This window comes from Sus scrofa, chromosome 3 (genome assembly GCF_000003025.6).
Source record: "Sus scrofa isolate TJ Tabasco breed Duroc chromosome 3, Sscrofa11.1, whole genome shotgun sequence".
Lineage (NCBI taxonomy): Eukaryota > Metazoa > Chordata > Mammalia > Artiodactyla > Suidae > Sus > Sus scrofa.
The window spans coordinates 58,709,367-58,733,127 of record NC_010445.4 but is presented as its reverse complement, the minus strand read 5'-3'; the positions used below and the strand labels follow the sequence as shown (position 1 = coordinate 58,733,127).

The following is a 23,761-nucleotide window of genomic DNA, read 5'->3' as shown; positions in this document are numbered from 1 at the left end:
TCCAGAACATGGAATTTCTGGGAAGAAAGGGAAGAAAGGAGGAGGAGACAAGAGCCAAGGTGGAGAGGAGCCAGCCTCGGGGCATAACTTTCTATTTGACCATCTGTTGTACGACCCTGGAGAGGTCATGGCAGCTTCAACCACCCAATCTGCCAAACGGAGTGACTAAGGCAGCCAACCCCTCAGGCTGTTAGTGACTGCTCACTAACAGTCACTCTTGGGGCAGCGAGGTGAGGTATGAAAACCATGAGCCTGTGTGTCAGAGAGCCCAGGTGCAGACACAAGCCCTGGCACCCCCCCGCCCCAGCCAGTGACTTAAGCTCTTCCTCAGTCGCCTCAGCTATAAAATGGGGAAAGAAGCACCTGAGACCCAGGCTGCAGGGAGGGGGAAGCAGGCAGCAGCAACAACCACTTGGGGCTGTTGCTCTAGAAGAGTGAGAGCCTCTCTGCCACCTCACAGAGAACAGAGGGGCTCTGAAGATGTCAGGTGTTAAGGCATCGCCTGGTGCTTGTAAGCTCTTCGCACTCTAGACTTTAGCAGCCACTCTGAGTGGGTGGCAAAGCTCAGGGTGGGAGGCCCACCGCACGGCCCCGGGCCACCACCCGCTGGCGCGGGGGGTTGGCAGTCCTACCTCGTAGTTGCTGGCAAGGAAGGGGAACTGCTTGGGCTGCAGGAACTGTGTCTTGGGGATGTCCAGGCCGTCCTCCCCGTACAGGAACTGCACCACGCTGCCGTCGCTGTCCCGGACCGTCAGGTCATACTGGACGACCAGCCCCTCCAGGTGCTTGATGATGCACCTGTACAGACACCAGCGGCTCAGTGCCCACTGGGCTCGTCCCCTCACAGGGCGGCCTCTGGCGGGGCGGTGGAAGGCAGAAAGGGGACTGTACTGCAGCTGAGCAAGCCTCCGGGGCAGGATGGCCCCCGTGCCCCTGGCTCTGACCTATGGCATTGCTCCCGTCAGAGGTCACAGCCTGAGGAGTTGGCTGCCTCTGCTCTGCCTTGGCTCCTATCTCCGGCCCCTGCTGCGGGGCAACTGCTGGCCCTTTTCCTCTCTGGGATGGCAGAGCTCCCTGGGGACCCGTGTCCTTAGGTCCACAAGGCAGGCAAAGCAGCGGGGCAGCCTCCCCATCCAATGCCATCAACCCAGAGCTTGTCAGGACAAAGGGGACACTAGGAACTAAATGCTGACGTGATACCCCTGCCGGAGCCTTTCCTCCTCGGCGCTCCCAGTGGTCAGCTGCCTCCCTCAGCCTCTCCCTCTGTGGCCCCAGGGCTGGCCTCAGCCTACTTCTCTGGCACCTTGCCTTGGCTTCTCCTCCTACCACCTTAAGAGGAAGGTTCCTGGGAGCTACTGTTCCCCTGAGCTCCAAGGACAGAGCTCAGCGTTAATCACACTGTCTTGCTGGTACACAGCCTGGGTCAGGCAAGGCTAGTGTTGGGCACTCAGGTCCCCTTTGCTAAAGATGCTGAGGCACTGGTCACCCCTGGGGCTGCAGCTCTCAGCATCAGCACCAGCCCCATAGGCTGCATCTCCAGGCCTCTCCCTAGCCTCAGGCCCCCCACCCTGGAACGTATCCACCTGCATATCCTGCCACTGCCCCCTCACACCAGCCATGCCTCCCCTCCTCTCCCCCCATGCAGCATCTGGTTTTCTGGACCCCGTGCCACTGCAGTGCCACGGGGCCTAAAAAGCCAGCTGGGTCAGACATGTCCTGCCCTGGGTGCTTGCCACGTCAGCTTCTTCCCTTCCATCGCCACCCTCAGGAGGTGGCATGGGTGATTGCGCTGGCCTCCTCCAGCCCCTCTAGTCTCAACTGTACTCACCCTCTCCCCCATGAACCTCCACCCGCAGTCGGAGCCTGCAGAAATCTGTGCCCTTTGCCCGAAATGGCCACTGCTCTTCCATTCCAGCCAGCATCCCTGGTACCCGCCTCCCTCCTGCTTTGCCTTCAAATGAATGGCCTTTGAGGACTCCCACCCCACATGGACTCCCGCCACACCCACGCTTATTTAATCATTTGTTTCCTAGCTTTTTCTACACTCCACAGGTATTTGCAAATGATTTAAGAGTTTAGAGGCGTGGAGTTCCTGTCCTGGCTCAGTGGTTAACGAATCTGATTAGGAACCATTAGGTTGCGGGTTCGATCCCTGGACTCGCTCAGTGGGTTAAGTATCCGGCGTTGCTGTGAGCTGTGGTGTAGGTCCCAGACGTGACTCGGATCTCACATTGCTGTGGCTGTGGCTGTGCCGTAGGCCAGCGGCTACAGCTTTGATTAGACCCCTAGCCTGGGAACCTCCATATGCCGCAGGAGCAGCCCTAGAAAAGGCAACAAGACAAAAAAAAAAAAAAAAAGAGTTTAGAGGCATGATGTCACCTCTGCCCTTGGGAGGATCTGGCCCTAGAATCCAGGCCCCTCAGAAAGGGAGCTCGTCCAGTGCATGGAGTACCCCCTCCACCAGCTGTGCTGCTGAACCTTCCCAGGGCAGAGTGCCAGCTCAGGATCTTTCCCCCAGGGGATGGTACATCTGCAGTTGCAGAGGCCCTGAGTATGAATCTCTGAGCTCACATGCTACCAAGCCTTAATTTTTTGCTTTTTAGGGCTGCATCCACAGCATATGGAAGTTCCCAGGCTAGGGGTTGAACTGGAGTTGCAGCTGCCGGCCTACACCACAGCCCTAGCAAAGCCAGATCCGAGCCGCATCTGCTACCTATACCACAGCTCGCCGCAACGCCGGATCCTTAGCCCCTAAGCGAGGTCAGGGATTGAACCCACATCCTCATGGTACCAGTTGGGTTCATTTCCACTGTGCCACAGCAGGAACTCTACTACCAGCCCTTTAGAAGGGGAAGAATACTTGCTATTTTCTGTCTCGGGCCACCCATGGACATTCTTTTAGGTTTTTTTTTTTTTTTTTTTTCTGTACCCATGGCATGTGTACCCAGCCCAGGGATCAAATCCAAACCACAGCTTTAGAAACACTGGATCCTTAACCCACTGTGCTGGGCCAGGGATCGAACCCATTGCCTCCACAGTAACCCAAATAGCTGCAGTTGGATTCTTAACCCACTGCATCACAGAGGGAATTCCTTAAAAGTTTTTTTCATCCAAAAGGCTCTTAAGTGAATTGTCAGTGAAAACGTGAAAGATGACAGAGGTGAATGGATGGACCCTAAGGCGGTGGAGCAGGTGCCCTTTACCTTTGGAGATAGCCCGAGCGGCTGGTCTTCACCGCAGTGTCCACCAGCCCCTCTCGCCCGGCCATGCAGTGGAAGAAGAACTCCTGTGGGAGAAGTGGGACCAGGTCCCAGGGGTGGCAGTGAGGACAGCATGCTTCCTGGAGGGCGGCTCGGGCCAACGCCCCTAGCAGCCTGGCCTGATCTCCTAGGGCCCTTGGCTTTGCCGGTTCCCATAGCCCCCAGGACTTCCGGCCTCCCCTGGAGTGACCTGTCTCATCCTGCCCGAAAGCAAAGGGACAAGCGTAGGAGCAGTGCCAGCTCCCACCCCAGGAGCTGGGGGCTCTGCCCACACACGTGCAGTCTGTTCTCCATGCCACACCCCACTCTGTAGACAGAAATGGCATGGGCACCCTGTCACTGCTCAGTCCAGGCTACATGACTGAATTCTGCTCCCAACAGTGTTAACAGAGGAATGGAGTATCTTCCAAACTCTTCTACAATGTGAAATACACTCGTGTGTACACACACACACATGCAAAGACAAAGACCTCAATGAAAACTTTATGAAAGGACCCCATCCCTCACTCTGCTGCTTTACCACCCTATTCTCCTTCATTACATAAAGGCCCATCGCTATTTATTATGATGACTTCAGGATTCACTAAGGGGTCATAACCACAGTTTACAAACCTCCGGTCTACGTCAGTTCTCCACCATCCTCTGCCAGAGGCCACAGACGACCCCTGCGGAGTCTGTGTGGGATGAGGGGGGAGCCCTGGGTGCAGCCAGGGCCTTGACACAAAGAGTCGGTCCCATTCACAACCCGGACTTAGTTGTCTGATCACGACAGGTGTCCTTGCAGAGACGCACTAGACCAGGCAACGGAAGGTACTGACACTCAAAAAGCCATTTCCGACACGGGTGAGGAGAAAACCTTTCTCTAGGGGAGAGTTCTGTTGCTGATGAGGAAGAACCAGGCATTTGCTACAGCTGCAGCCGGTTACTCTTCCCAGTGTCAAGGAGGAGCCATGGGCGGTCCTCCTAGGAGGGCCCTGTGAAATAAATCTCTGCGGAGCTCCTCTGGCAACGGAGAGCACCTGGTGAGGGGCCTCCCCTCCCGCAGCTGCCTTCAGATGCAGGTAAGCACCGGCTGAGAGAGGACATCCCGCGGGAAGGGGGAGCTGGGATGGAGCTCATTCATCTTTCCATTAACCAGCATCGCTTCCTCAGCCCGCGACATGCCAGGTACCATGCAGGGCTCAGCGTTATAAGGGAACAGGACATGGTCATGTCTTTAGGGTTCTCACGGGCCCTGGGGTCTGGTGGGTAAGCAGGGATGGCCTGGCACTTACTCCCTCACTGTCCTTGCTTATAGGTGTTGGTGAAGGTCATAGGCCCCCTACTATCGAGGCTGGAAACGAGAAAAGCCAGAACAAACCAGAATACATACAGGAGGCCTGATGCCTGTAAGGAATCTGCCAGTGACGAAGCCGCCAGCCCTGGGGGTGAACTCATAAGGCTCGAAGCAGGGCAGAGACTTGCCGGATGCCATCAGTGGGGGTCTCCGGCCTTCCAGTTCGATCTGACCCAGCAGGCACGAGATCTGCGAGACAAGAAGCCCACAGGGAACTGAGGATCCACACGGGCATTAAACAGCAGGCTGTCCCCTGGGGTACAGGGGCCTGCTCTTCCAGAGAAAAAGCACAGATGCTGAGTTCCTGAAGGCCATCCTCGATTTCTAAAGGAATCAGGAGAGCTTAGGCTTCCAGAAAATAACTGTCTTCCACTAGTTAACTGATTGGATCTTTCACATTTGGGGTCAGTTGAAGATGAGTGGTTTTTGTAAAAAACATTTCAGAAGCATTATGTGTCACACCCAGAAGGGACCACCTAGTCCCAGTGGGGACACTGAGACTAACAGGAAATATAGTTGATTGTGATCCTCAACATTCCAAGGCCTGGAGTTCCCTGGTGGCTCAGTGGGTTAAGGATCCAGCATTGTCACTGCTGTGGCTCTGGTTACTGCTGTGGCAAGGGTTCAATCCCTGGCCTGGGAACTTTGACAGAGGGGCAGCCAAAAAAAACCCGAAACAAAAAATAACATTCTAAGGCCAGAAGAGAATATAACTGCCGACTAATACCCTGGGGTGTCGGGTGGGGAGAGCTGCATGTCTGGATTTTACTTAATCAAAAGGGCTTCCTGATGGCCTCCAGCATTTTTTTTTTAATTTCTTCTTTTTAGGGCCTCGCCCCCAGTATATGGAAGTTCCCAGGCTAGGGGTCAACTCGGAGCTACAGCTGCCGGCCTACGCCACAGCCACAGCAATGCCAGATCCAAGCCTACACCACAGATCACAGCAACACCGGGTCCTTAACCCACTGAGTGGGGCCCGGGATCGAACCCACGTCCTCAACGGTACTAGCTGCATTCATAACCCACTGAACCACAACAGGAACTCCTCTCCAGTCCTTTTAAGCCCACTGCTATTGCTCCTCTCTATTCAGTAAACAATGAAATGGTGCTTAAGACCTTTTCAAGGTCAAGATTAAAAAAAAGTTGTTAAAATTTGTGACCTGCTTCGACAGCACTGCACTAATCTGAGGAGATAATGAGCCAAAAATTAAAGGTTAAGAAATCTCTAGGACAATGCCTATAATGTTAGACTAAATGGAAAAAGCACATCATGCAAAATTTCAGGATCTCAGCTAAGACTATATATATATATATATATATATATATAGTATACATATATATACACACACGCAATGTCTATATAGAATATGAATACGTATGATAATACAGTATGTAAAGTTACAATATATATCTGTGTGACAAATATTAATAGCTGGATGTTTACATCCACACTGTCTGTAACACTGGCACGTTAACCGTGGTTAAGCTCCTGTACTGATTTCTATATATCGCTGTGTTTTTCAGGACTTGCCCCACTTTGTATGGAATGTGGTTCCTTTTAAAAACAGAAACAAATCTGAAGAGGGCCTCCTGCAGAGCCCGCCCACCCTTCTGCAGACCAGCCAGCCCGCCTGGGCGCACCTGCATGGTGTTCACAGTTGAACCCTTGGCTCCCGACTGGACCATCATCTGCAAGTTGTTCTCTGGGAACTGTCTGTGCAGGCCCAAAGGCATGCACGCCTGTGGATTGAACATACATGTCGGTCAGTGACTCACTCCCTCGGGAATCCCAGGTTGAGAGGCTAAGTCCAGGCGGCACAAGCCGACTCAGACTCTTTATCTGGAGAGGAGTGCCAGCCGGATCCCATTCCGGGTAAGAAGAAGTCTCATCCGGAATCAACCCTTTTGCGAGAAGCCCTAGAGTGATGTCTAACAGATGGTCCTGGGCACTGCGCTCTCTTGGCGCCTCTGCTAGGGAGCCGGGAACGAGTTGGAGAGGGGCCAGTACATCCAGTTTGTGATTCTGAAAAGCAGCCGGTTAGAAATAAAACCTAAGGCAATGCCATCGGGAACTGGCCTAGCAGAGCCTGGCCTGGGCCTGTGATGATGAGTCTGTGCCACACTCACGATTCCCAACACGCTGCCCAAGCACCAAGCTGGAGCCTTGCTTCTGCTCCAGGGCCAGTGGAAGTGGGCAAAGCCCCAGGTGGATGGAGGAGATGGTGGTGGGGTAGCTCTGAGGCTGTCCGAGCCTCTGCCTAGGCTTGCGGAGACCCAGCCCCATGCAGGAGAGGCCGACGGGTGGGAAGAGATGGAGGAAGAAGCAATCCTGAAATGCTTCTGAGACAACGCCCCACCTGCAGCACCCCCAGCAGTCCTGGAACTGAGCCTCCTGGTTCATGGGGTGCTGGGAATGCTCCTCTGACCACACCTCTAAGCATGGAACTCTACCAATGGGGTCTGTATTCTTAGCAGCCGAAGGGACACTGACAGCCAGCCAGGGAGCTGCACAAGCAAACACTGATTCTGCTGCGTGCCGACCTCACTTCCTCTCCTCCTCCTCAGGGGGGCCTCAAGGCCCAGAAAGCAGGGTGCAGGCCAGGTGCGCTGCCCTGTGCGGAGACTTCCCCCTCCTTTCTCGGCTGGAGGAAGGGGCTTTGGAGGCCTTGCAGAGTGCTCACCCCTCGCCCAGAGTACTGTGCATTTGAGCTCCTGAATCCCCTCAGCGCCACCCTCAGGAGGCAGGTGCTCTTCCCAACCCCACCTCAGGAGGCCTGTTCACTTCACAAAAGGCCTGAAATTACACAGCAAGTGTGTGGCAGGGGCAGGATCCCAACCTGGGCCTTCACCCCACCTCCCTACACAAGCAGCGCTGGTGTTTCTGATCCTTCATGCTGCCGCTGCCACTGTCCCCCACAGTCCCCTGTGATGCAGTCACCCCAAAATACAAGCATTTAAAGTGAAAAACAATGCAACACCATCTCTCTTAGCATTCATCAAAGGCCTTTCCAGACCATAATTGGGTGAGGGAACAAAGCCCTGGGCTTTTCAAAACAAGCAATTCCACCCACCCCACCTCTAATCTCATCTAGTCAGCTATTAAACGGCCACACTGCTCCAAAGGGCCCAGGGTGAGAATCAAAATGTAATTTTTGTAAAAACCAGCATCCAAAGTGGTGGTGGTAAGTGCACATGCTGCTGGGCTAACCTTGTTAATTTCATTGCTGTGATGGTTCACTTCCTCCTTGAACTTCAGATCAATCATGTTAAAATCCCTCTGGTCTTTGCTCAGATGGGCATCCTGCCATTTCCCTCGGACTTCATCACACGATGCCGCTTCTGGCAAGTTTAATGCGGCCCTGACAGCCTAAAATGAGAAAAGGAACACGTTGGGGGGCTGGCTACAGCCAAGGGAGGGGGGCAGGGGCTCCCCCCGTGGGAACCCTCCCTCCCCCCACGCAGGTGGCAGACTCCCAGGCCCTCCTCACCCGGGGACCACAGCGGGTGGACTCTTCAATGATCCTGTGTCTCCGGACATCAGCCCTCGGCTTGACCAAAATGTCCTCCACGCCTGTAAAGTGAAACAGACAAGCCTGGATGGGACCGGGCCTGACTCCTCACCAGGCTGTAAACGTGGTGAGATCAGGACATGGAGCATGGAGCCACACATGCAGGAAGCCCCTGAATAATGACAGTGACGGTCACACCATCATTAAGAGACTGCCACCACCTCTTACATGCTTATTACCTTTTTGGGGCGGGGGGCAGGCCCACAGCATACAAAAGTTCCCTGGCCAGGGGTCGAACCTGTGCCACTACAGTGGCAATGCCGGATTCTTCATCCACTGTGCCACAAGAGAACTCCCAACTGTTTAGTGCTTTACGAAGGACAAAACTAAGGCTTAAACTTGAGGCTAAGCTTACAGAGATAGACAGTAAACCCAGGCTCAAGACCCCAGCTGTGCTCTTAGCTACCAGCTCCACTCCCGCCACTGAATCAATACATGCTAGATGAGGAGGCCAGAGATGAAGAGGTTTAAGTTTGAGAAAAGAAGAGAGGGCGGGAGAGGACACCTTGGTTTTGACCCCTAGAGGTCACACGTGGCAGTGACCATCCTCTAGAGCTGATGGAACGCATGTGCAGATACACAGATATACTCAAGCCTGGGGGACAGAGATCACCACCGCAGAGTCCCCCTCAAGCCTGGGGGACAGAGACCACCACCGCAGAGTCCCCCTCAAGCCTGGGGGACAGAGACCACCACCGCAGAGTCCCCCTCAAGCCTGGGGGACAGAGACCACCACCGCAGAGTCCCCCTCAGGCCTGGGGGACAGAGACCACCACCACAGAGCCCCCTCCAGTGCTCCGGGAGGAGGAAAGCCTGGGTCACTTCAGCTAAGCCTGTCCTCCTGGCTTCAAAGGGGTCGCTTCCAGCCAAGCCTGTCCTTCCAGCTTCAAAGGACTGAGGAATGCTTCACTTGGGGTAGGACATCTTTCATTAACTATTTTCTGTTTATATCTGAGAGCTACTGGACTCCAAGGTCCCTCAGCCAAAACCTGAGCAGGAAAGGCCACAAAGGCTGCACTGCTCTCAAGAGCAGGGAGAAGATGCTGGGACCTCCGGACGCAGGGCCCCGAAGCTGGAGGGCCACTGAAGAACCCGTGTGAGTGGCAAGGGGAAGAAACCTTCCCTCTGCGGGGAAGCCACAACCATGAGAGTGGGTCCTTCCAGTCCAGGTCGCCCTACCGTCCCTTCAGCAACCTCGGCCCTGAGGGCTGGACGGCACCACCACTAGTCCTGCCTCCTCTCAGAGCTCAATGCCCAGCCTGGCCCCACTCTCTCAGTCTCATGGCACCAGACGGCCTCTGTACCCAGGGGACCAATTTCTCCTCATACCATCTGCTAAGCTGAGCTGTGAGTCTGGCTGGTTAGGCCTGGTCCTCGCCATGGTCTGGGTGTGGGATCTTTCTCTACTTTAAAAAAAATTTTATTTACTTATTTATTTATTTATTTATGTGCCTTTTTTTGGGACGCACCCGTGGCATATGGAGGTTCCCAGGCTAGGGGTCGAATCAGAGCTGCAGCTGCTGGCCTACACCACAGCCACAGCAATGCCAGATCTGATCCATGTCTATGAGCTACACCACAGCTCATGGCAAGGCCGGATCCTTAATCCACTGAGCGAGGCCAGGGATCAAACATGTGTCCTCATGGATACTAGTCAGGTTTGTTACCGCTGAGTCACAATGGAACTCCCTCTACCTTTGTTTTTAAAGGTATTTGTTGAAGGGTGCTCATCCCAGCAATACAGTGAAAACCAAGAAAGAGCTTAGTCTGACAGCAGGAACTGGTTACCTAAATTACAGCACACCTCCACAACGAGAACTGTAGCCAGAGACCTGAAGAGGTTGGTTTCTATCAGCTCGCCCAAAAGGACATTTATCAAATACATTTGGAAATGAGGTTGGGGAGCGGGGAGGAAAAGCAGATCCCAAAACATTACATGGCATAGGATCTTATTTCTTCTGAATGTGTTTGTACTTGGAAGGTCTAGAAAGACACACATTAAAGCAATATTGGTGGTTATCTCTGGCAATTGAATGCTGGGTGATGTTAAATTATTCTCATGTATTTGTCTGGACTTTTCCACAATTAATATATATTATATAATTACGCAGGCTCCACTGTAGGCCAACCAGCAAACTCTGGCTGTGGCAGGCCACTGGCCTGGGTCTGCTCGAGAGCCAGTCCAGGCATCGTCTCCCTCCCAACATCAGTGGTCTTGTCGGCTGGATGATTCCCACGCTCACTGCGGCACATGCTCAGTACGCAATCCGACCCTCACTCCTCTCAGGAAACTGTAGAAGGGCCTGCCTCTGCTATGTGTACCTGGAGATGCACTGCCCTGAAGGAGCTCAAGGCACAGAAAGTAACGGCACACTTCTTTTCTTTTTGCTTTTGGTTGTTTTGGCCTCCCCTGCCACATGCAAAAGTTCCCGGGCCGGATATCGAACCTGGGCCACAGTAGTGACAACCCCGGATCCTTCTCCCCTGAGCCATCAGAGAACTCCACACCTGTTTTCCTTCTCAAAGCCAAGTTCGTAAATCAGTGGGTTTCCAGGGAGGAAACCAGCGGAAGATTCCTCTTTCCATCTTAGCATCACCTGGCAGGTCTGCCCCAATGTGGTGTTTCCAACAGAGCCAATGCCCCTGCTGTTGGACCTCCATTCTCTCTGGCAAGTGCTCAGAGGGTTCTGGAGGGGCACTTGCTGGAGAGAATGGAGGTGAATGGGAAAACACCAGTCTCAAGGACTAAAACCATAAACGGTGGGGGGTGAGAAAAGACTGAATGGAAATTGGTGTGTGACAGAGAGACAGACTCTACACTACATGAAGAAACACTGAGAAGCAGCAAGGCTAGGACACATCACTGGTGGCCAAGTGAGGATGCCCTTGTAGAAGGAACCTGGCCATCCCCAGGGAAACACGCTGGCAGGTGCACCGGCCAGTGAAGGAGCCCTAGGGCTACCTGCCCAGAACTCACCCAAGGTGAAGCCTCTATAGAGCTGCAGGTAGGCGGTGAAGAGGCGGGCCAGGCAAGTGAGAACCTTGCCGCTGGTCTCCCCGCCATAGATCTCGTAGCAGCAGTGGACCAGGCCGTAGGCGGAGCTCCCGTAATGTGCCTTGTCCAGCACCCCGCACAGCAGCTCCCCGTCCCTGATGACCACCTGCAGAGGGACAGCCACCAAAGCTGCATGGAGATGATGCCTTCTGGGTGAGTCCCCGCCACACCCACCCCGTGTCTTAACCTTACTGTAACCTGCCTCAAGACCTTGATAACAAGAGGTGGGGTATAAATGGAATCATTTTTTATTTTTTTTAAATAAAGGAGGAGAGCACTAAAAAAATTTTTTTTCAGGGACTACATCACATATACACACCCCGCCCTACGTTTCAGTGAATTATATCCCTCTGCTCCCTCCACCCGTCTGTACTGACTTGGGGTCAAATATCCTTGAGAAACACCGTGTGAATGGAAAGGAGAACGCCTAGAACCCGAACTTCCTAACCATGACCTTGGCCTAGGTACTCCCTCCCTGGTACCCCAGGAGTAAGAAAACATAACCTAGGAGTTCCCGTCGTGGCGCAGTGGTTAACGAATCCGACTAGGAACCATGAGGTTGCGGGTTCGGTCCCTGCCCTTGCTCAGTGGGTCAACAATCCGGCGTTGCCGTGAGCTGTGGTGTAGGTTGCAGACGTGGCTCGGATCCCGCGTTGCTGGGGCTCTGGCGTAGGCCAGTGGCTACAGCTCCGATTCGACCCCTAGCCTGGGAACCTCCATATGCCGTGGGAGCGGCCCAAGAAATAGCAAAAAGACAAAAAAAAAAAAAAGAAAAAAGAAAAAAAAGAAAACATAACCTAATATCCTTTAGGGCCTGAATGTGTACTTCCATAAAGTTGGGTTCAAGGTCAGAAGCTAATTACAGGAAGGCTTTCCAGTGCATGATGCCGCACACGTTAAGAATATGATCTATGAGGGGAAAGAAAGCGGGCAGCTTCGGTCCTGAATGGAATGCGTGTTAGACCCTAGGACAAAGCACTTGTGAGCTGAGGCCTGGGGGATATGCCCCCACAAGGCACACGCAGGCCTTGGCAATCTTTAGTGTGGGGGCCACAGTCCCCCTCTCTGCCTTGGGGCTGCCTCCGAGGCCTGGAGCTGGGAGGTGTCAAACCTCATGGTAGGGTATCCAGCCACTCTGGGGTCTCAGGGAAAAACACAGGGTCTGCACTGTCAAGCTTGGCAGAATCGAGGTCAGAGGCTTCTGCTAGAGAAGCCTTCTCAAACTGGTTATAAGTTATTTATTTTAGGGCCGTGCCTGTGACATATGGAGGTTCCCAGGCTAGGGGGTCAAACCAGAGCTGCAGCTGCCAGCCACAGCCACAGCAGCGCCAGATCTGAGCCATGTCTGTGACCTACACCATAGCTCATAGCAATGCCAGATCCTTAACCCACTGAGTGAGCCCAGGGATTGAACCCGCATCCTCATGGATACTAGTCGGGTGAGTTATCACTGAGCCACAACAGGAACTCCTGGTTATGAGTTTTCTACTGAGAGCCAAATACTAGTGGTTGACCCAAGTCAGCACAGCTTGGGTCCGACTCCCTCCCTTGAGGCAGGACTCCCCTTCCTGCACACGTGCCTCCATGTCCCTGCCATGGTTTTAAATCAATTTGCTTAAACGCAGAACTAGAAGTCTGTAGCCAATGCAGCTGGGGCAGGCAGCCACACCTGGGACTCGCACATCAAGTTGGGGTTAAAGCCGGGAACGGGCCGAGGAGCCTCCTTCACCCAAGCTTTGCCACCAATCTTTGCCTTTCCCAATAAGTTCAGTGGGATCTGGTCCTCCGGGATTATGTTGATGAGCAGCGTGGACACGACCTGGAGGGGAAAAAGAAGACAAAGCTGGTGGTCGAAAGAAAAGCTGAGATGTTTCCTTTTAGGACTGCCGGTCCCTCTTCATCCTGAAAGGGGACAACTCCACTCCGATGAGCTGCGAGTAAAGCAGAAAAAAGCAAAAAACAAAACAAAACAAAAAAGGGTGGACAGTTTCACCTCTGTGGGACAAGTTGATCTCAGTTTTTAATTCTTCTGTTTACATGACTTAGGAGGGAGCTTAGGAGTAGAAAATTAAGTTCCTGAATAGACCAAAGGAAGGAAAGGAAAAGATACTGCTGAGGGGTCACAGTGAAGAAAGATTCTAAATTGGTATGTGGTAAAAAGGTGGACAAAGACAGCAGGCTTGAGAGAGATGCTGCCCTCTGCCAGGGAAAGGCAGCTGCCACGTCAGGCCCTGACAGGATGTCAGAGGCCTCCTTCCTTTTCAGGCCACCTCAAAGCAGGCGACAATGATCACGCATAGTCAGCAACATCCTCCCACAGAACAGCTCTGACTTGCCAGGGCGCCAGAGAAGAAAGGATGCAAAGACGAAGAACCCAGAGTTTTCCCTCTGAAGAGCTTCACAGAGCAGGCCCGAGGCATCCAAATGAGAATTGGGCTTGGCCTGCAGCGAAGCCGCGGGGACAAGGGAGTGTTCCAGTGTCTGTGGACTGTGGGCAATGCTGTCCAGGCCTTAGCACTGCTCCTTTGTAGGATACAGAGAAGATGCATTCGTTCACTCAGCAGTTATTGAGCTCTATCGAGTGCTTACCATGAGCCAGGTAGGCGCTGGGGGAGAAGTGACCACAACAGGCTCTGCCCTCAGCGGAGCCTCCATCTTGAGGAGAGCCAAACTGTGGAGGAAAATAAATCGGGGAAGGAAGACCCAGAGTAGAGCAGGGGGAGAGAGTCTTTGGTATTTTAAATAAGACAGGCAGGGAAGGCCTCGCCAGAAGAGGACAGAGCCCCACAGAGATTACAGCACATGGTTCCCATTGTGGCTCAGCAGGTTAAGAACCCAACCAGTAACCATGATGACACAGGTTTGATCCCTGGCTTCACTCAGTGGGTTAAGGATCTGGAGTTGCTGTGGCTGTGGCGTAGGCCAGAACCTGCAGCTCCAATGTGACCCCTAGCCTGGGAACTTCGATATGCCGCGGGTGCAGCCCTAAAAAGACAAAAAGAAAGGGGAAAAACAGGAGCGCATGGTTCAGGCAGAGGCTTTCAGTTTAGGGTAAGAAGGAAAGTTATGATCACAGGAGTGACACACTGATTTAAGTTTTAACAGGATCACTTGCTCCAGATCCTGGTCTGGACAGTGAGGCTAAATAAATGCTGCAAAGAGAGTTCCCTGGTGACCCAGCAAAGATCTGGCATTGTCACTGCTGTGGCTCGGGTCACTGCTGTGGTGCAAGGAGTGCCACACGCGAGGTCAAAAATACATATATAACACATACATACATACCACAGAGAATAAGCCTCCCGACAATGACAAGAAGGACTGGTACTTTAGAAGTAGTTATTAAAACCAGCCGAGCAGGGAGCACCATGGAACAGAGTCTCCGTATGGAGCACAGCACAGGGCACCCTGGTGATGTGACCACCTGGCCGCCCCATGGCTCCCGCACAGTTCTAATATATATATTAGAACTATGCTAATATATATTGTTTTACAGAGCTAATATATATTGTTTATAGAGCTAATATATATTGTTTTCCTTTTTACGGCTGCACCCATGGTATACCGAAGTTTCCACACTAGGGGTCAAATTGGAGTTGCAGCTGCTGGCCTACACCACAGCAACTCAGTATCTGAGCCACATCAGTGACCTACACCACGCCAAGACCAGGGATCGAACTTGCATCCTCACAGACATTATGCCGGGTTCTTAACCTGCTGGACCACAGCAGGAACTTCGGAAATCAATTTTGTTGACTGGGATTAATTATGGCTTCTGAAAGGCTAGGGATTCCTTCCCTTGCCCAGCTGGGCCCATCAATATGGCTGCCCATTCCACACGCAGCTGCTAACGGGAGGCCATAGGAGGCCCCCAGAGAGAGGCAACTGCTCTCTAACAAGCAACTGCTCCACAGAAAACCCTTTCAGGGGTGGGGGTGGGGGGAGAGATAACCATGTGTCAGCTCCAGAGAGGCCAAGAGCACACATTCCCAAAGACACAGCAGGCTGGGGCAGGCAGCCTGGTCTAACAGGCTACCAGGGCTGAGGAGGGCTGGGAGCCATCAGCTGGCTTCAACAGCTCTTTGTGTGGCTGTTGAAGGCCCCCCAAAGCAGCGTCTCTATGGGATCAGGGCAGTTATGAGAGCAGCTGCCTTTTCATGAATGTGCACCAGAAGCCGGGGGAAAACTGACAACAGCATCTCTTTGTTATCTCAACAGAAAACGACCGGGAAGGTCATGGCCCTCGTCCTTCACAAGGTCGGCACTGCCAGGAGAGGGGGGTGACTTTCCTGGGATGCTGACCACCAGTGGCCTTCAACCACAGTGCCACATGCACAGCGCAGACCACCAGCTGGGCATGGTCAGGAATGGAAACCCTGAGAGAAAGGTAACAAAAACATACATATCCAACCAACTAAGGATGGAGGATGTGACCTGTCACCTCGTCTGTAAAATCAAGGGAGCAGAAAAAGCATCTGACAATCTCAACACACTTTCATGATAAAAATACCAAACAGCCCATTAATAGAAGGAAACATCATCAAGCTAATAACGGGGAGGTGTTGATGGAAAACCTACAGCTACCATCAAAGGCGACGCTTTCTGCCTAAGGTCAGAAACAAGAAAAGAGCGTGTGCTCTTGTCACTTCCATTCAACAACATTCTAGGGACTCCAGCTGGGGCATCAGGCCTGGAAAGAATAAACGGCTTCCAGATTGGACAGTAAGAAGGAAAATGACCTCTAACTGCAGCTGACACAACCTCATGCAGAGAGAACCCCAAGGAATCCACAAAAAATTATTAGAGCTAGAAAATGACTTCAGTGAGGCAGAAGGACATGAGATCAACATTCAAAATTCAACTGTGTGTCCATACAATGAACGATCTGAAAATGAAAGGAGGAAAACTCCATGTACAATAGCATCACAAAGAATAAAATACTCAGGGAGCGTTCCTGTCATGGCTCAGCAGAAGCAAATCTGACTAGGAACCATGAAGTTGTGGGTTCAATCCCTGGCTTCACTTGGTGGATTAAGGATCTGGCGTTGCCATGGGCTGTGGTGTAGGTCACAGACACGGCTTGGATCTGATGTTGCTGTGGCTGTGGTGTAGGCCGGCGGCTACAGCTCTGATTAGACCCCTAGCCTGGTAACCTCCATATGCCGCAAGTATGGCCCTGAAAAGCCAAAAAAAAAAAAAAAAAAAAAAAAAAGAATAAAATACTCAGGAATAAATTTAAACAAAGAAAGGTAAAACTTGTAAGCGAGCAAACAGTAACATACTATTTATTGAAAGAAATTAAAGAAGATCTAAGTAAATGGAAGGACATCATGAACTGGAAGATGATACTGTTAAGATGGCAATAACCCCCCCCCCATCAATCCAAAGATTCCATCTCTATTAAAATTCCAACTGCCAGTTTTGCATAAATGACAAGCTGGCCCTAAAATTCATCTGGGAATAATGCAAGGGACCCCAAATAGCCAAAACAGTCTTGAAAAAGAACAAAGCTGGAGTCCTCCAAATGCAGAGGACTCACATTTCCAGACTTTAAAACTTTCTACAAAGCTACAGTAATTAGGATATGATATTGGCATAAAGATAGACATACCGATCAGTGGCAGAGAAATGAGAGTCGAAACTGAATCCATACATTTGTGGTTTAATTGATTTTTAACAAGGGTGCTAAGAACATTCAATGGGAAAAGAATAGTCTTGTCAACAAATGGTACTGGGATAACTGTATATCCACTGGCAAAAGAATGAAGCTGGACCCCTACCTCATACCATGTGGAAAAATTAACTCAAAATGGATTGAAGATCTAACTGGAGGGCTAAAACCATATAACTCTTGGATGGAAACACAGCCGTAAATCTCTGTGACCCTGGTTTAGGGAACAGCCTCTTAGATATGATGCCAAAAGCACATACAACAAAAGAAAAAAAAAATCAATAAATAGAATTTTATCAAAATTAAAAACATTTGTGTGTCAAAGAACGCTATCAAGAAAGTGAAAAAAGCCAATCCATACAATGGGAGAAAACATCTGCGTATCATATATGTGTCATGGATCTAATAGACAGAACATATAAAGAAGTGTTAGAACTAAACAGAAGAAAGACAAACAACACAATAAATAAGCAAAGGGCTTGAACAGACATATCTCTAAAGAAGATATGACAAATGACCAAAAGCACATGAAATGATGCTCAATATTATTAATCATAAGGGAAATGCAAATGCAAACTACTGTGAACCCCACTTCACACTAACATGGTCATTTAAAAAAATGAAAGAAAAATAAGTGTTGGTGTGAATGTGGAGAAACTGGAACCCTCATACATTGCTGGTGGGAATGTAAAATTGTACAGCTGCTTTTGGAAGTCTGGCAGTTCTTCAAAAAAAGTTAAACACAGAATTACCACATGACCCAGCAATTTCGCTTTTAGCTACGTATTCAAGAGAAGTGAAAGTACACTTCCTATAAAAACTAGTGCACGCATTCTCACTGCAGCCTTATTTGTAACAGCCAAAAAGCAGAAACAAGCCAAATTATCCATTTATCAGCTGGCAAATAAATAAACAAAATGTGGTAGAGCCAAACAATGGAATATTATTCAGCCATGAAAAGGAATGAGGTATTGTTCATGCTATCACATGGCTGAATCTTGAAACATGTTAAGTAAAAGAAACAGGCCACAAAAGGGTTCCTACTGGGAGTTCCCGTTGCGGCGCAGTGGTTAACGAATCCGACCAGGAACCATGAGGTTGTGGGTTCGATCCCTGGCCTTGCTCACTGGGCTAAGGATCTGGCATTATGGTGTGGGTCACAGATGTGGCTCGGATCCTGTGTTGCTGTGGCTCTGGGGTAGGCCAGTGGCTGCAGCTTCGATTGGACCCCTAGCCTGGGAACCTCCATATGCCACGGGAGTGGCTCAAGAAAATGCAAAAAGAAAAAAAAAAAAATGGTTCCTACTGTATGATACCATTTCTATGAAATGTCCAAAACAGACACATCAATGAGAACACATTGTGATTGCCAGGGGGTGGGGAGGGAGGAATTAGGGCTGACTGCTAATAGATACAGGGTTTCTTGGGGGGGGTTATGGAAATGTTCTGAAATTAAACAGTACTGGTGGTTTTACAACACAGAGAATACACTAAAAAAATCACTGGATCAGACACTGACTAAAATCACTGGATCAGACACTGACTAAAAATGGTAAATTTTATGTTAAATATAAATTATACCTCAATTTAAAAAAAAAAAAAAAGGGATACCAGACAGGGTGATTTGAGGTCTCTTCTTTCTGCACTAATATTCTAGAAGTGTATAATTTACTTTCTAGGCATAAAGTATGCTAGGGAGAAAAGATCATCTGCAATATTCTCATACTGTGAAGGATGGCAAAACCTCTAAGAATGAAAATTCATTACTTATTATTACTTAAATTATTTATATGAGGCTTGTATTAAACTTTTTAAAATGTTCTAAAAATTGAATGGGTTTCTTTTTATAAACTGTTTTGAAATGTGTATATCCTTTAACCCAGCAATCACGATTCTAAGAATTTGTTAAAAATATATACCAGTGCAAGTACACTAGAACAGATATAAGTTGCGTGTCCACCACAGCACACTACTCAGGATAGTAAAAACCAGGTAACAGCCTAAATGCCTGCCAATAGAGAGATAGCTAAATCAACTACAGTATGTCCCTATTATTGGGTAGAACAGAATGGGCTAAGAAGAACAAAGTCAGTCTATACAAAGGGACACAGAATAAATGCCACAATACATCATTAAGTGACCTAAATATATCACAGAGCAATTACAGGAAAGGTTCTGTCAACCTAGCACATGAAAACAGTTAAACTTCCTGCCATATATGGAGTATGTCAGGGTGGTTCAAATTAAAAATACAAATTGAAAAAGCCTGTGAAATTGGATTGTTATGATCATTATATAAGTACAGATGTGATAAATTCATTTGAGTAATAAAAAAAAAGAAAAATTAAAAAAAATAAAAAAGCCTGAAAGAGTAGAACTCCCTTTGGAGGACCTGGTGGCTCATTTAAAGCCATTCTACAGACCCACTAAAGCTGGGATCTATGTGCCTGAGGATGAAGAAAACGTATGCCTCAGGCACCAGAATATCAATGGTTGGTTTTAAATCCAAGCTCAAAAACTGAATGTCAAATTTAATCAATGGTTCACAGTTCTCCTGAGCAGGGATAACACAATTCCATCTTTATTTATTTTCTACAAGAGTATGCATGTACATGAAGAGTGGGACTAGAGGGAGAGGAAATTTTTCCTTTTTCCTTTCATATCACTCTCTTTTTCGTTTAGTGAAAAACTTAGACATCACTTCTATAATGAAAAAAGTATTTAAAGGGCAAAGATCTAATAAATGAAATCAGGAAGGTTGCTGAATACAAGACCAATATACAAAAATTAATTGTATTTCTATATACCAACCATAAACAATTAGGAAATTTGATAAATATCATCATCTGTAATAGCAGTCCCTAGGAATGAAATCTAATGAAAGATGGACCAAGACTTTTATGTCACTAAAGGGATACTGTATTCATAATTTGGAAGATTCAATACTGGAAACATGTCCTTTCTCCCTGAAGGGATCTACAGATGCAATTTAATCTCAATAAAATTCCTTGCAGATATGTTTTTGCAGAGATTTAGGAGACGACTTTCAAATTATATGGAAATTCACATGGCCAAGAATGTTAAGGCAAAAGAGCAAAGCTGGAGACTTTTACTATCAAAAATAAAAATTTAGGAGTAAACCTGACCAAGGAGGTGAAAGACTTATATGTTGAGAACTCTAAAACATCAATCAAGGAAATTAAAGAGGATTCAAAGAAATGGAAAGATATTCCATGCTCCTGGGTTGGAAGAATTAATATTGTTAAAATGGCCATACTACCCAAAGCAATCTACAGATTTAATGCAATCCCTATCAAATTACTCAGGACATTTTACACAGAACTAGAACAAACAATCCAAAAATGTATATGCAACTATAAGAAACCCAGAATTGACAAAGCAATCCTAAGAAGAAAAAAAAAAAAAAAAAAAAAACAAGCAGGAGGCATAACTTTCCAAGACTTCAGACAATATTACAAAGCTACAGCAATCAAGATGGTGGGATACTGGTACACAGACATACAGACCAATGGAACAGTACAGAGAACCCAGAAATAAACCCAGAAACCCATGGTCAAGTAATCTTTGACAAAGGCGGCAAGAATATAAAATGGGAAAAAGACAGTCTCTTCAGCAAGTGCTGCTGGGAAAACTGGACAGCTGCATGCAAATCATTGAAACTAGAACACACCCTCACACCATGCAAAAAAATAAACTCAAAATGGCTGAAAGACTTAAATATAAGACAAGACACCATAAAATTCCTAGAAGAGAACACAGGCAAAACATTTTCTGACATATATTGCACAAACGTTTTCTGAGGCCAGTCACCCAAGGCAATACAATTAAAAACAAAAATAAAAATTGGGACAAAATCAAACTTATAAGCTTTTGCACAGCAAAGGAAGCCATAAAAAAGAACCACAACAAAAAGACAACCTACAGAATGAGAGAAAATAGCTGCGAATGATGCAACCAAGTAAAGGGCTTAATCTCCAAAATATACCTAACAACTCTTACAACTCAACAGCAAAAACAAAAACAAAAACAAAAACAAAAACAAAACAAAACAAAAAAAAACCATTGAAAAATGGGCAGAAGCCCTGAATAGACACTTATCCAAAGAAGACATATGGATGGCCAACAGGCACATGAAAAAAACACTCAACATCACTATTAGAGAAATGCAAATCAAAACTACAATGAGGTACCACCTCACACCAGTCAGAATGGCTATTATGAATAAGTCTACAAATAACAAATGCTGGAGACGGTGTGGAGAAAAGGGAATCCCCTCCTACACTGTTGGTGGAAATGTAAATTGGTACAACCACTATGGAAAACAGTATGGAGAAAACTAAATATAGAACTACCATATGACCTAGAAATCTCACTCCTGGGCATCTATCTGGACAAAACTTTCATTCAGAAAGATACATCTACCCCGATGTTCACTGCAGCACTATTCACAATAGCCAAGACATAGAAACAACCTAAATGTCCACTGACAGATGAATGGATTAAGATGTGGTACATATATACAATAGAATACCACTCAGCCATAAAAAGGAACAAAATAGTGCCATCTGCAGCCAACATGGATGCAACTAGACATTCTTGCACTAAGTGAAATCATTCAGAAAGAGAAAGACAAATACCATATGATATCACTTGTATGGGGAATAAAATATGGCACAAATGAGCTTATCTACAAAACAGAAACAAAGACTTGGACAGAGAGAACAGACTTGTGGTTGCCAAGGGGAAGGGGGAGGGAGTGGGATGGCCTGGGAGTTTGGGGTTAGTAGATGCAAATTATTGCATTTGAAATGGATAAGCAATGAGGTCCTGCCGTATAGCACAGGGAACTATATCTAATCACTTGTGAGAGAACATGATAGAAAATAATACGAAAAGAAGAATGTATATGCATATATAACTGGGTCGCTTTGCTGTAGAGAAATTGAAAGAACACTGTAAATCAACTATAATAAACATTAAAAAAACACAGAAAAAAGAAAAAAAAGATCAAAAAAACAAAACCCCCACAAAAGACCCACACATATACCAATCAGTTGATTTACGACACAAGAGAGACTAAAGAGCAATAGAAAGAGGACAATCTTTTCAACAAATGAGGTTGTATCAGCTGGATAGTCATATAGGAAAAAAAATGAATCCTGACATCAACAATACCCACAAAAATCAACTCCAGGCAGAGAGCAGATCTAAGTATGAAAGGTAAAACAATAAAGCAACTTAACAATAACGTAAATATCTTAATGACCTTGGCGCAAATAATTTTTATACAGGACTAGCCATAAAAGGCAAAGCCTGGTGAATTATTTTACATAAATTAAAAGAATTTCTGATCATTAGAAAACAGCATTAAGGGGGAAAAGGCTAGCCAACAAATAGATGGTATTCATAACACTATAATCTGGCAATGGACTCAGCCCTACAATATGTTTCTAAAACTCTTACCTAAGGATAAGAAAATGGCATAGAATAGAAACAAGCCCAATACTTGAGCAGGCACTTCCCAAAAGATGAGATCCCAGGGACCCTAAGGATACGAAGAGGTGCTCAATCTCACTTGTCATTAAGGGAAGGCAAATTAAAACCACAATAAGATGCCACTACACACCCATTTCAAAGGCTGAAACGACACAGATGGGATAAAACAAAAACACCCAAGCACAATGAGACAATAATACAAAGCTCTGCTGAGAACACGGAGAGACCCATCATGCCCTGCAGGTAGAGATGCAAGCTGCAACTGGAAAACTGTACTGAACAATTACAGTTGAAGATAGATTTAAGACTCGGCAATTTGATTTCTTGGTATTCGCCCCTTAAGATGCATACATATGTTCAACAAAAGACACACACAAGGATGTTCATAGTAGCCCTATTTGGTTTTGTTTTGTTTTCTGCTTTTTAGGGCTTCACCTGTGGCATATGGAAGTTTCCAGGCTAGGGGTCGAACATGAGCTACAGCTGCAGACGAATACCACAGCCACAGCCATGACAGATCCGAGCTGCATCTATGACCTGTACTGTGGCTTGCAGCAACACCAGATGCTTAACCCACTGAGCGAGGCCAGGGATCAAACCCGCAACGTCTCGGACACTATGTCAGGTTCTTAATCTGCTGGGCCACAACGGGAACTCCCAAGTAAGATACCACATTTGAAGTGCTCCCAACAAATATAACTACTGCTACCACCCAGCACCACTGCCAATTACTACCATTATCTGGATTTCGAGGACATCAAGTTAAAGAGAGAAGTGAGGGACAGAAACTATGCAGCCCATGCTTAGTAGACAACCCCTTGAAACCATCCACATCCAAAAACCCTATCAAAGAGAACATCAGACTACTGTTTGATTAGCCATTTCTCTCCTTTTGGCCTGGGCTCTCCCAGGAACGGAACCTTTTCACTGAGTGAAACGGAACCTTTTCATTCCTTTTTTTTTATTGCCACCATTTGTTTTCTCCCCATTACCTGCTTTCCTGTCCACAGTGGAAAGGGCTTCAGGATGGCGGGAGGAAAGAGCTTCACGCGCCCTACTTTGTCTGTGAGTCCCCGGTACACCAGCTCCATATACTGCTCCCGAGTGAAAAAGCAGCCTCGGATGGTCATGTTTGCCCCTGAAACCATGTGATCTTGGATCAATCCTGCCAGTGGTTGGCCATCCTACAAACCAAAATAGAAAAGAGAGGAACAAAGAAAAAAAATCTAAGTCGCATTCTAATTCCTAATCACGATAGCGCCCCCCCCCGCCCCATATCCCAGTCCTGTCCTGCCTCACAGCTGCACCAGGCGGGCGCTTGGGCCTCCTGTCTTGAGAGCAAAGTGCCTCCCAGAG

At 48.2% G+C, this 23,761-nt stretch overlaps 1 protein-coding gene across 1 annotated transcript in view; it reads right to left on the bottom strand.

Moving 5' to 3' along the window:
- The window catches only part of POLR1A (RNA polymerase I subunit A), an 80,065-nt gene that overhangs the window by 17,314 nt on the left and 38,990 nt on the right, over positions 1 to 23,761 (bottom strand). The window contains exons 14-22 of the mRNA XM_005662406.3: positions 23,398 to 23,589; positions 12,890 to 13,039; positions 11,143 to 11,326; positions 8,085 to 8,167; positions 7,805 to 7,963; positions 6,238 to 6,336; positions 4,633 to 4,785; positions 3,204 to 3,286; positions 633 to 798 (exon numbers count right to left, since the gene is read on the bottom strand). Coding sequence (XP_005662463.2) covers positions 633 to 798; positions 3,204 to 3,286; positions 4,633 to 4,785; positions 6,238 to 6,336; positions 7,805 to 7,963; positions 8,085 to 8,167; positions 11,143 to 11,326; positions 12,890 to 13,039; positions 23,398 to 23,589 — 1,269 coding nt within the window. The remainder of the gene's footprint in view (positions 1 to 632; positions 799 to 3,203; positions 3,287 to 4,632; positions 4,786 to 6,237; positions 6,337 to 7,804; positions 7,964 to 8,084; positions 8,168 to 11,142; positions 11,327 to 12,889; positions 13,040 to 23,397; positions 23,590 to 23,761) is intronic.